Source organism: Silurus meridionalis, chromosome 4, assembly GCF_014805685.1.
Source record: "Silurus meridionalis isolate SWU-2019-XX chromosome 4, ASM1480568v1, whole genome shotgun sequence".
NCBI lineage: Eukaryota > Metazoa > Chordata > Actinopteri > Siluriformes > Siluridae > Silurus > Silurus meridionalis.
The window spans coordinates 24,838,588-24,851,505 of record NC_060887.1 but is presented as its reverse complement, the minus strand read 5'-3'; the positions used below and the strand labels follow the sequence as shown (position 1 = coordinate 24,851,505).

The window sequence follows — 12,918 nt, the reverse complement described above, 5'->3', positions numbered from 1 at the left end:
AAACTGACATTTATACAATATTATAGTTTAATGCTAAAATGGTTTAAGAAGACCTGTTCTCTTTTTCATACAACATGTAGCTACATAAACAGGATTTTTTTTTCCAGTTGTTCAAACTTGGTTGTTTTTGTAATTTTTGCTTATAAATGTCATTGTGTCCTAAGACTAAATATTGCAATACATACTACATTCTGAAAAATCCTACATCTTTCACCCTACTAAACCTATTCAAAAATAATACTCATACTACTTCTCATACTTTTCATTTGCGAACTGATGTTCGCACATACCTGCATTTCTGACCTTTATCTCCCATTACTTTCATGTTTTTTTCCCACTTCCTCTCCAAATTGTGTTCTTCAAATATTGCAATTTTATCCTTGGTGTATTTTACATGTAAATTATGTGCTTATGGTTTTCAAATTGAGGTGCGCTTTTGTGAGGCTTAGAAGTGCTCAGTGCATTCATCAGTTGCACTTAGATTGCTGCTCTTTACAGTGATTAGTCCCTGTTTTGTAAATCATATTGGTATTATGTAGCTTGGTAGAAAAGTAATATATAGTAAACACAATCTTTATAAATGTAAGAAACAAAAAAATGTTGAGAAAAGTGCTTAATTACAGAGGGAAACTTGATGTTAATACAAAATATACTATAATATTAGAAGGCTGTCTGTACCTTTATTTGTTAAGGTATTCTTAGCCAAAAATGATTAGTTAGCTATATATGTGTGTGGATTGCTGATTTTTGAACAGCTGTAATACCAGATGTGAGCAAAATTTCACATTTATTCCCTTCCAGTTTACTGGAATAAATCTACTAATCTTGCAAATATGGGTCATTTGAGTGCCTTTTTGGGGTCAGTTGTTATTATTCAATGTGTTTATACTACAGCAGTATATGCTTGGATGCAGGTTTTTAAGCATTGTTAAGCAGTAGTTAACAAGCTGTCATGAACGTGCTAAATGAATCTGAAAATAATTTGTCATGCAACGGCACATTGTGAGTAACCGAGACATTCTGTTGACTGAACCTTGCGAATATACAACTAGCAGCTTGTGAGCTGAGGATCGCTGTTCACTGAACCACCCCTTTTCTCCCAGAAACACATTAGAATATATAATAATTCCCTAATTTCGCTTATTGTCTCAGAATAAATTCACAAAGATGAAAGTCTGGTGTGATGATGCTTGATGTAAACACTAGCTTGCTAACATGATATTTTTGAGGATGATGTTCTTTTTCCATTTTTATGCTGTGCTCAAAAATTTACCTAAGAATTGGTTTTACTAGTTCTTAAACAATTTTTAAAAAATGTAACTTTTTTTTCTTGTGCAAGGGATTTTTGAACTTTAGCATACTGGACAGCCTATAGACAGAAACGACATGGCATTGATGATTTTGTTGATCATAACTTCTACATTTTCATCATCTGTGCCTTATTTTGTGTAGGATCTGTCTGGCTCTATTGATGACCTGCCTACTGGTACAGAGGGAGCTCTCAGCCCTGGCGTTAGTACATCAGGTGTATCTAGCAGTCAGGGCGAGCAGAGCAATCCAGCACAGTCTCCTTTTTCCCCTCACACCTCCCCTCATCTGCCAGGCATTCGCGGCCCATCACCCTCTCCTGTTGGCTCACCTGCTAGTGCCACAGCATCTCGCTCCGGACCTCTTTCTCCAGCAGCCATGCCAGGTAAGAGAGCGGAAGAACAGTCAGTGTGGGCAGATGCTGTTACCACATGTCCATTTTGTTTACATTTTAATCATAGTAAGTTGAATTGTAGTTTTGTTTGTTTGTTTGTTTATTTATTTATTTATCTGACAGGAAACCAGATGCCTCCTCGGCCCCCTAGTGGTCAGTCTGATGCCATTTTGCATCCTGGTATGAATCAGCCTGGCATGGGGCAGGAAAGAGGTAAAACCTAGTCTAGAGAGAGATTGTTATGCTTCTATTTCCCTTGGTTTTATACTTACCTTTTTTTTCTTAACCAGGATTCATGCAAAGGAACCAAATGCCACCTTATGGCTCTCCCCAGTCTGGCTCTGCATTGTCACCTCGCCAATCGTCTGGAGGTCAGATGCATGGCGGAATGGGACCTTTTCAGCAGAATAACACAATGGGCAGCTATGGGCCTCAGGGTGGCCAATATGGCCCACAGGGTGAGCAGTACAAAGCTAATAAACATCATCTGAACTCTGTTTAAAGGATTGTATGTTCCAAAAGATGTTTCATATGTAAATAAATCAAGCTAATTCATGATTTTGACATGTTCAAGCTTAAAGTACATGTGCAATAAAGATTTTAAAATTCTCTAAACAGGTGTACATCTGGTTTGAAATCGAAATAGATCAGTATATACAAAAAAGTTTACCTCTTTTTGAACATTTGAATATTGCACACATACTACATCTTTTAAATTCCTGACTGCATCTTGTTTAGTTTATATCTGGCAGGTATCTGAAAACTATATAACTGTAGATGATAAATGTCATAGAAGATATGATTCAGATAATTTGGCATCCGTGTTTCGTTAAAACCAGAACTGTCATTGAAGCTTATGTAACGGTACGAATCTGTTTGTGTTTATTAATATTCTTATTATAGTGATGACCTTTTTACATGTGAAATTTATCACTCGGTACTGGTTGCACAAATCATGATTATTTTCAATAATGCTTTTAGAATCCTATTGCAGAGCACCATTTGATAAAACGAAAGTTTGTTACATTTCTAATTACTTTTAATAATGTTCTTTTCTTATGCCTACAGTTAATTGTTTAACTATTAATTGTCAGAATTTGATTTAATTGTCAGAAATTGATTTAATTCAAATGAACAGTCTATTTGGCTAGCGTCAAATAGCATTTTATGTATTTAACGTCTCGATAAACTTAACTGAGTTAATGTTGACTTTTAAAAGTGTAGGTGTAAAAAGTTGGGAAATGAAAAACTCATCATCTAGGACTTTAGCTTGCTCTTGCGTTTTCTCCGCCTTGCTCTTTGAGAGCCCAGTAGATCACAGTGCGGCTATTTTTAGCCTGGGTGAAAAGAGGCAGCTGACGTAGCACAGCCCACGTCAGTTGAGCTGCCACTATGACTAGGTGCTATAGCAGCACTCTGGCTTGCTAGTATACCGAAGGCCCTGTAAGCCACTAGTGGGACATTGTGTAGTTATGTGAATTTTTATGAAACTAAAAGATAATTAAGAAATCATTTGTGAAAATGAGTCATAACCTTTAATTGTTTCAGTTAATGTTATGAATATAGTTTTTTATTGGTTCTTTTTTCAAGTGGCCACTTAAGCAAAATAGCTATATTGGGTCCTCTCATGATTAGCCTAACAGAGTAAGTTAAGTGGTGGTGCAGGCAGTGTAATATACCTAGAGCTGCATGAGAAGATGGCCATAGAGAGTATGTGTTTGTTGTTTATTATAACCAGTAATGGTATACTTTACAATTATAGTTTTAACTGGTATAAGTATTATTTATTGAATTGATTCATCCTTTGTGTTTCTGCAGGTTACCAAAGGCAACCAGGTTACAGTGGCATGCCCAATGCCAACTACCCAGGCCCTGGCATGGGAGGATCTATAAATCCTATGTCTGGCCAGGGAGGAGGACCACCTTTTACTGGAATGCCACCTACTAGGATGCCACATGGACAGATGGGTGGGCGTCCTTATGGACCCAACATGGGGCCCAACATGGGGCCCAACATGGGGCCCAACATGGGGCCTAACATGGGCAATATGCCCCCACAGGTTGGTTCTGCTATGTGCCCTCCACCAGGCCTCAACAGGAAGCCACAGGAAGCATCAGCTGCCATGCAGCATGGATCTACCAATTCTATACACAACAGGTACAAAGCACAATGGTGCTCTTAATTTTAATTTTATCATTTTGTAGTAACCTTATGCCATATTGCTGCAGTTTTGTAGTCTTTAAATTATTCATATAGTTAGTTCTTTGACATCTTAAATTTTTTTGCTATGGAGCCCACTTAAGGGAATCTGAGGGGAGGGGTCAGACAGAATTCATCCTAATGACCCTCATGAAAGATGAAAACAAATGCTTTGGTCTGTAAAAAGGTTGTGCACCCCTCCTATATTAGGGTTACCACGACTAAGTTGTAGTGCTTGGCGATTGATCTGGCCACCTATGTAACCCAGTTTGGCTTTGCCTGTAATGGCAGCGTGGGGCCATCTTGTGGACTTAACACCTGCAAGCTAAAGAGTTTGGGGTGCTTAGGTACAATTCTAATCAGGCAGATGTGTGACAGATGGTTTGAAATGGAATGGAAAACTGATGTTTTTCAGAATTACCACTGAAATGGGAGGTCAGAATGGGTTGAGCAATGCTTGGGTCTTGAGAGTCAACTTAAAAAGATGGCATTTGTGGCTGTGCAAACTGATAGACATTCTCTAAACTCATAATCATCTTGTCACGTATAAAATTCCCTAAACTGCAGCATTCCGCTTTGTTTTGCAGGATGCCGGGTTACCCCAACATGTCTCCTGGTATGATGGGCTCAGGACCTTCATATGGGCCCTCCATGAACAATATGCCAGGAATGATCAACACCCAGGGACCCCCCTTCCCTATGGGTGGAAACATGCCAAACAACAGCAGTGGTGAGCAATGTATTTAGTTTTATTTACATTTGTTTAAACAATCAGTATTTTTGTTTATTAAAGTGATATTCCCATTACATTTGTTTTCTCTTCTTTTATTTTTAGGTATGTCCCCTGGTCCAGAATTTGGCATGGATGGGAAACTCAACCAGACACCAAAAATGAATAACAAGGCTGAAGGGACGCCCAAGACGGACTCCAAATCCAAGGTTTGCTCCACACATAAAGTATTTGATTAATTTGGGCTCTACATAAACACAATGTACCAATTAAATGTCTATTAATTATGGCTGGCACCACAGAGATCATTAGAACATCTAGACTAGGTTCAAAACTAGATCAAAACAAACTCCAGTATTGATTTACCAGACTAAAGGAAGTGAACCAAATATTGTGTTTTGTGTTGTGGGCAGAAGGTTTTGTAGCTGTTCTAAACTGCTAAATTGGCCCATGAGGCACAAGTCTTTGTGATCCCTGCTTGCACGTAGTAAAGACTTTTATTTTATCTTATTTATTTCTTCCTTTTTTATTGCTGTATTTATAAAAAGGGATTTTTAAGCTTTAAAAGCATTTAATGTTGATAAAATGGATTGTGAGAGCACTCTAAACTCAAACTAGTCTCAATCTTCTGATTTACTGGTTATTTCCTTCCTTGCATTCAGAAGTCAAGCTCATCTACAACAACCAATGAAAAGATCACTCGTCTGTACGAGCTTGGTTCTGAGCCTGAACGAAAGATGTGGGTGGACCGTTACCTAGCATTCATTGAAGAGAAGGCAATGGGCATGAGCAACCTGCCTGCTGTGGGCCGCAGACCCCTTGATCTCTTCCGCCTCTACATGTCTGTCAAAGAAATTGGAGGTCTTACACAGGTGAGAACACTAGCAGGTAGTGAGGCTGCATCCATCCTCGCATATAATTGACCAGAAATGATGAAAAATTAAAACTTCTTATCGGGCTAATAGTCTTTTGTCATGTGGCTGTTTGCAGGTCAACAAGAATAAAAAGTGGCGAGAGCTTGCCACCAGTCTAAATGTTGGCACATCCAGCAGTGCAGCTAGCTCGCTAAAGAAGCAGTATATCCAATGTCTGTATGCTTTTGAATGCAAGATTGAGCGTGGAGAAGATCCACCACCTGACATCATGTCTGCAGACAATAAGAAGAATCAGGCTAAGGTCCAGCCACCCTCTCCAGGTATGTGTATATTTTCCAAAGTTTGTGACCTTGGTGCAAGTTATTATCCTGTAATAATCCTTCCTTGCACTTTTCCCCTGCTTTTTTTCCCCCATGGTCTAGCTGGATCTGGTTCTCTGCAGGGACCTCAGACCCCCCAGTCCACAAGCAGCTCAATGGCTGAGAGTGGGGATTTGAAGCCTCCTACTCCTGCTTCTACCCCACACAGCCAGATGCCCTCAATGCAAAGTGGCAGGTGAGTTGAGGCCATTTGACATTCATCATGTCAGACGGTGTTATTTGACTGTGAACAACTACTTATCTGGTGTGTTTCATAGGAGCAGTGTGAATCTCCAGGATCCATTTGCTGATAGCAATGACCCAGCCTTTTCTAGGAGAAACACCATGACTCCCAACTCGGGTTACCAATCTGGCATGAGCACTCCGGAGATGCCTAGCCGCATGGCTCCCTATGAGCCCAACAAGGACCCATTTAGTGGCATGCGTAAAGGTAAGAACTTTCAGATTTATCAGAATATGATGCATGTGGAAATGTAATGGCTACATCAGAAACAGTCCTTTCTTTAATTTATGGCTTATGAATAAGAATTCTGCTATTTTATCTTAACTGTTTGAATATACAGTGTTTAAACTGGTGAGCTGACTAGGCTACAACAGTCAACCTGAAATACATACTTTCTAATGATGCCTTATCAATCTAATCACAATAGTGATTTTATGACTTTAGATAAAAGGTTTGTTAGGCTTTAAATTAAGTCAAGCTTTTATGGTTTGTCTTTCATAACAAACGACACGTTTGTGTGAGTGATTTAAAATGTGTGATTTGTATACCACAGAGTGAACAAACTTGACCACAAACAAGAGATGTGGCCAGATTAAACCCACTTGTATTCTTTCTTTGTGTACTGTATTTAGGCAGGTCTTTGTGTGGCGAACAAGATATCTTTTTACAATGTTTTTTATTTTTTATGATTGTAGTTGGGGAGCCTTTCATGGCTGGTGGACAGGGTCCCAACAGCAACCTTGGTGAGCAGTTTAACCGTGGATCAGGAGGTCCAATTGGGAATATGCCAATGGGACAGAGGCAGCAGTATCCATATGGAACAAGCTATGAGAGAAGGTAAACATCTAACTGTCTGGAAAATTCTTATCTTATGATAGAAGAGAGTAGTTTTAGTTTCAGATACTGGTTTTATATAGGAATTTTTGTATCACACAATTGTTTTTTCTTTTATTTTCTAATTGTATAGGCCAGAATCAGGGATGGGCCCAGAAAACAATATGGGACCTGGAGTACCACAACCAAACCTGATTCCTTCCAACACCGACACTGGGATGTACTCACCGAATCGCTACCCATCGCAGCAACAACGGTCAGTTGCCTTTTTAGGAACGATACTGTGTCGTTTTTAAAGAATGAATTTGATCAGTCAGATGCTTTCTGCTGAAAACTGATTTTAACACATGATGTCCTTTGCAGGCATGATTCCTATGGTAATCAGTATCCTGGGCAGGGTGCGCCTCCTGGTGGTTCGTACCCGAATCAGCAACCAGGAATGTTTCCACAGCAACAGACTGTAAGTGATTATATTAACTCAACTGTTTCATTTGTAATGAATTTTTAACATTATATTAGATGGTAAATAGTAAAGGTAAATTGCTTTATAGATTCGCTGAAATCTGAAACTATCCATAAATAGTGTTAACATAAGAAGAGATTAGTTTTCTTATAGTTTTGAATATCACGAAGTTTGTGTTTAAAACAGCATGAAAAAGGCCAAAAACAACCCTCCAAACCAACAAATGTGCCTTTTTATTTAAATTATATTTTAATGGCATTTATCTCCAAACAGAACTACAAAAGACCAGGGGAGGGAGGCTACCCTCCTGCAAAGCGCCATCATGATGGTGAGATGTATGGTGGGCCATTTGGTGGTCAGCAACCACAACAGCAGCCTCAGGCACCTCCTAATGCTCCATCTTCAGCTCAGCCAGAAATATACAACCAGTTCAGCAGCTCTTACCCTGGACCAGAGCGACGGCCTCCGGGACCACAAAACCAGTTCCCTTTCCCTTTTGGAAGGGATCGCATGCAGCCTGGTTCAGGCCCCAACTCTCAAGGGTCCATGCCACCTCAGATGATGGGAAGCTCCATGCAGTCAGGTCCTGATGGCCCTCAGGCCGGCATGTGGCAGGGCAGAGGTGAGATGGGCTACCCTAACTATCCAAACAGACAAGGACCCCTTGGTGGACCCACTCAAGGCCCTGGATATCACGGCATAAACAGATCCGAAGAAATGATCTCATCTGAACAGCGTATGAATCATGAAGGACAGTGGCCAGGGCCAAGGCAGCCTGCGTACAGCCCTGCAGGGGCTGGGCCACCAATGAGTCGCCCCATGCAATCCAACTACCCGTCTCCCCAAGCCATGCAGAACCACATTCCACAGGTGTCCAGCCCCACTCCCATGCCCAGGCAAATGGAGAGCAGGACATCACCAAGTAAATCTCCCTACATGCACAGCAACATCAAGATGCAGAAGGCAGGTCCACCAGTGCCTGCATCTCACATCATCCCTTCACCTGTACAGCCACCAATGATGAGGAGAGATCCACCGTTTCCTCCAGGGTCTGTAGAGGCCACGCAACCTGTACTCAAGCCACGTAGGCGACTCACAATGAAAGAAATTGGTAAGGGTTTATTCTTTATACACCTTACTCTGTAGTTTAAGATACAACTGATATCTCTGAAAAGTACCACAGTGTGTTGCAGGGGAAGAGTGATGACTACAGATGGTAGGCTAGTACATTTATTAGGACTTGACTAGCATGGAGATTTTATTGATGCTGAGCTATTAATTTCAGTAAATTTTACGGTGAATGGTATATTTTTATATGGTCATAAAGACATTATAAATGCCTGTACAGTTTGAATGAGAAGAGATTGCGTGCTCTGTTACTGGGCACATACTACATTTGAATTGCATTGCACCTTGTTAAAAAGTACTACATGACATCATAGTATTAAACCTAGTTCTTTTGAATTACGTGTGCCATAAGTGATCAATATTATTTATAAAATATTTATGGCAAATTGCTATCCTATAAAAGTAAATAGTAGGTCAGTTTTGATTTAAAGGCTTGAAGCCTTCACACACCCCTCTTTTTTAAATTCGACCAAATAAACATGTTTAGTGTTTGTATAGTTCTCTTTTACTCAGAGCTCTGAAACGAATGGATTCGATTTAATGATTATACCGACAACAATAACTTTAAACATGGGGCTGCGTTTAAAAGTAACATGGCAGATTGAAAGTAAATCACTAAAAGAAAAATTTGTTTTTGAGCATTGTTAAAATATATTTATTCTAACAGGTCTTTGTTTTTTTTTTGTTTTTTTTTTCCTTTCTTTTAAAAATCTTTGCTGTGAGGTTCATCCTCGAGAACAGTAACAGAGTGCTGCTAATAATCTGGCAAAAAATCTGACCAGTTTTATCGTCTTTGGTCTGAATATGGTTATTCTGCATACTGTTTTGGATTGATGCAGCTGCATTATGAAATATTGGGTCTAGTGTACTGATTATACATTTAAACTTCTCAGGCACACCAGAGGCATGGCGAGTTATGATGTCACTAAAATCGGGCTTGTTAGCAGAGAGCACATGGGCTTTAGACACTATCAACATCCTGCTGTATGATGACAACAGTATCTCCAATTTTAATCTTATTCAGGTACATTTTCTCAAAGCAGTGTACAAGATTACCTCAATCTTTTTTTTTCTTCTTTTTTTTTTTTTTTTTTTTTTTTTTTTTTTTTTACACTTTGTTTAACCAACCACAGCCTTCTTATCCTCATCATATGTTTGTCTTTACAGCTCTCTGGATTCCTGGAACTAATAGTGGAGTATTTTAGGCGTTGTCTCATTGAGATCTTTGGCATTCTGAGGGAGTATGAAGTTGGTGATCCAGGACAGAGAACCCTTCTGGACCCCAATGCTCTCAAAGAAGGAGTGAATGGTGAGGATGAAGAGGAGCCAGCTATAATGGGAATGGATGAAGATGGTGAAACAGATGAGGAGGGTGAAGGAGAGGAGAACTCATCACAGCAGCGTGTGGATTGCGTGTCCACAGTGCAGCCTCAGATAAAGACTGAGAAGAAGGTGGGCGAATCAAAGAAAGATGATGATGGCAAAGTGGTGGAAAATATTTTACCTACAGAGCTGAAAACAGAAGCACCCCCTTTAGATCTTTGTGTGACTCAGGAGAGGCCAAAACAGGCCAGCAAGTTTGACAAACTTCCCTTAAAAGTGGTGAAAAAGAAGGATCCATTTGTGGTAGACTGCTCTAGCAAACTTGGGCGGCTTCAAGAGTTTGACAGTGGTCTGGTGCACTGGAGTATCGGTGGAGGTGATACTACAGAGCATATTCAGACTCATTTTGAGAGCAAGATTGATTTGCTGCGTTCAGGAACTCGGACACAGTCTGCCCAAACATGTAGAAGGAAAAAAGCATTAGAAAAGATGGAAAGTGAGGGGACTGTAATCCCCTCATGTAGTGTGGAGCAAAGGAAAGATGAGGAGCAGAGACAACCACAGCAATCGTCTACCAGACAGTTGACTGATGGTGTTTCAGAAGAAAAGGAGGAGAAACCTGTCATTGTCCAAGAGTCTTCAGTGGAACCAGTGTCACAAAAAGAGGAAGAAGAACCAGAAGGATCAAGTCAGGAGGCCAGCAAGCTGACTCTCCCCAACATCAGTTCTTCACAGAGTCAGCACTCTGTTACTGTTCTCGAGGATGAACCTCACAGCAAGGACGAAGCCCCACTAATTACGCTTTCAGACTGGCAGGACTCGCTCGCCCGCCGCTGTGTCTGTGTTTCCAACATAGTCCGCAGTCTTTCATTTGTTCCTGGCAATGACTTGGAGATGTCCAAACATCCAGGGCTGCTGCTGCTATTGGGCCGCCTTGTGCTGCTGCATCACCATCATCCTGAGCGTAAACAGGCCCCTTTAACATATGAGAAGGAGGAAGAAGCCGACAAGGAAATCGGCCAGAAGGACGAATGGTGGTGGGACTGTCTGGAGCTGCTGCGAGAGAACTGCTTGGTCACACTGGCTAACATTTCAGGTCAGCTTGACTTTTCCATCTACTCTGAGAGCATCTGCTTGCCTCTGCTTGATGGCTTGCTCCACTGGGCTGTGTGTCCGTCTGCAGAAGCCCAGGATCCCTTCCCTACTCTCGGGCTTAATGCAGCTTTATCCCCTCAGAGACTGGTTCTAGAAACCCTCAGCAAACTCAGTATCCAAGACAATAACGTGGACCTTATTCTGGCAACACCTCCCTTCAGTCGACTAGAGAAGCTTTTTGGGAACCTTGTACGTCTGGTCGGTGATCGAAAGGTTCCTGTATGCCGGGAGATGGCAGTTGTGCTTTTGGCCAACCTTGCCCAGGGCGACAGCCTTGCAGCCCGTGCCATTGCGGTACAAAAAGGCAGTATAGGGAACCTTTTGGGCTTTCTTGAGGACAGTTTAGCAGCTACACAGTTCCAACAGAGCCAAGGGTCTCTGCTGCACATGCAGGGGGCGCACTTTGAACCTACAAGTGTGGACATGATGCGTCGGGCTGCTCGGGCTCTACATGCCCTCGCTAAGGTAGAGGAGAACCACTCAGAGTTTACACTCTATGAGTCGCGGCTACTGGACCTCTCAGTCTCCCCTCTTATGAACTCTTCAGTGTCCCATGTCATCTGTGATGTACTGTTTCTGATTGGCCAGTCATGACAGCTGTGGGGAGCGGTGGCTCCACCTTCTCTGGTTTTTGTTCTCTCCTCTCCTCCTGTGTCCTTGTGCAGGGAATGAAAAGCAGAGAAAATGACTTTTTCCCCACCCTTTTTTATTTATGCAAGGATTTCACCCTTTGGTCCCTTTTTGCTGTGTCTCACTTTGGGGAGGTTATCACAAATTAGCTGTGGATCATAAACCAGAGACTCGAGATAAAAAAAAAAAAAAAAAAACCACAAACTGTAAACTCTGCCAACTAACTGATACGGCCAGGGACCCCAGGTTTTATGCGCTGCCCGGTGGGGGAAGGGTGGGTTACTTTTTTTATATCAAAATAAATAAATGAATAAAATAAATAGCAGAGAACCTTTTGACCAAAGTTGCTGTCTCGTTTACAGTGAGTTTGGGGTTAACTGTGCCCTTGCTCTCCACTAAAGGGCGAAATTGAGTACACATCTCTGGTATTTGAGTCTGATTAGACGAGTGAACACTTTGTTGGTGTTGTAGGTGTTGTGATGCTGCACGTTCAACCCCGAAGGAGCCACTTATCAGCCTTGAGCAGGATACTCTTACAATGGAAGCCTGTGCAGTAGATTGTAGACATTTTCTGTACAGCTCTGTAACCCTTTTCCTTATGACTGTAAACACTGCAGCACTGTTTCATGTGGAGAAATCTTGGCTCAGCAGCTCCACTATTGTTTTTAAACAATTTTTAAACTTTAGTTTGATGGTAAAGAGAGAGAGGATTTCTCCCCAAAGTATTGAGAACCTTGGACACCCTTACTGTCTCTCTTTAACCCCTTGATTGTATGACTTGACCCTTATAAAGAAATCACCTCCTAGGACTGATTTTGAACTAAGATACAGCCCATGCTATGATGTATATAAGATGTTGTACATTACACTTTTTCCCCTCTCTGTCTCTCTTTCTCGCCCTGTCTTTCACACTTATGCTTCTCACTTGTCTATGAAGAATGAAAGCGGACACTCAAGTTGGATTCATAGCATAAAATCTTTAGATATATAAACAGAACCACCTTTTGGCCTCCCCACAGTTTCTCCATAGTACAGCAAATTTAATTTCTTCTCCTGGTACAAAATAAACTCTAGATGAAGAAACACAGTTGAGATTTTTTTTTTTCTCCAGTGACATGAACTCTTCATATTTGTATTTCAGACTATGTAGCTAAAACGTAATGTAAATTCCTCCTTTCCCCCCTTTTTGGCTCAATGATTATCATTTATTCAGTATGAAATCTTTATACTATATGTTCCATGTGGTAAGAATAAATGTACATTAAATCTTCGTAA

The 12,918-nt window shown here is 41.0% G+C and overlaps 1 protein-coding gene across 2 annotated transcripts in view; it reads left to right on the top strand.

Annotated features, from left to right (window-relative positions):
• The window catches only part of arid1aa (AT rich interactive domain 1Aa (SWI-like)), a 23,402-nt gene extending 10,484 nt beyond the window's left edge, over positions 1-12,918 (top strand). Inside the window, exons 5-20 of one of the 2 annotated variants that reach the window (XM_046846853.1) lie at positions 1,453-1,693; positions 1,826-1,915; positions 1,993-2,160; positions 3,521-3,860; positions 4,490-4,632; positions 4,738-4,841; positions 5,295-5,504; positions 5,623-5,827; positions 5,930-6,062; positions 6,151-6,317; positions 6,806-6,947; positions 7,078-7,200; positions 7,308-7,404; positions 7,681-8,518; positions 9,429-9,559; positions 9,703-12,918. In XM_046846853.1, the coding sequence (XP_046702809.1) occupies positions 1,453-1,693; positions 1,826-1,915; positions 1,993-2,160; positions 3,521-3,860; positions 4,490-4,632; positions 4,738-4,841; positions 5,295-5,504; positions 5,623-5,827; positions 5,930-6,062; positions 6,151-6,317; positions 6,806-6,947; positions 7,078-7,200; positions 7,308-7,404; positions 7,681-8,518; positions 9,429-9,559; positions 9,703-11,607 (5,037 nt within the window). In that variant the 3' untranslated portion in view covers positions 11,608-12,918. Of the gene's footprint in view, positions 1-1,452; positions 1,694-1,825; positions 1,916-1,992; positions 2,161-3,520; positions 3,861-4,489; positions 4,633-4,737; positions 4,842-5,294; positions 5,505-5,622; positions 5,828-5,929; positions 6,063-6,144; positions 6,318-6,805; positions 6,948-7,077; positions 7,201-7,307; positions 7,405-7,680; positions 8,519-9,428; positions 9,560-9,702 lie in introns of both variants that reach the window. The other variant, XM_046846852.1, reaches the window with a different exon arrangement.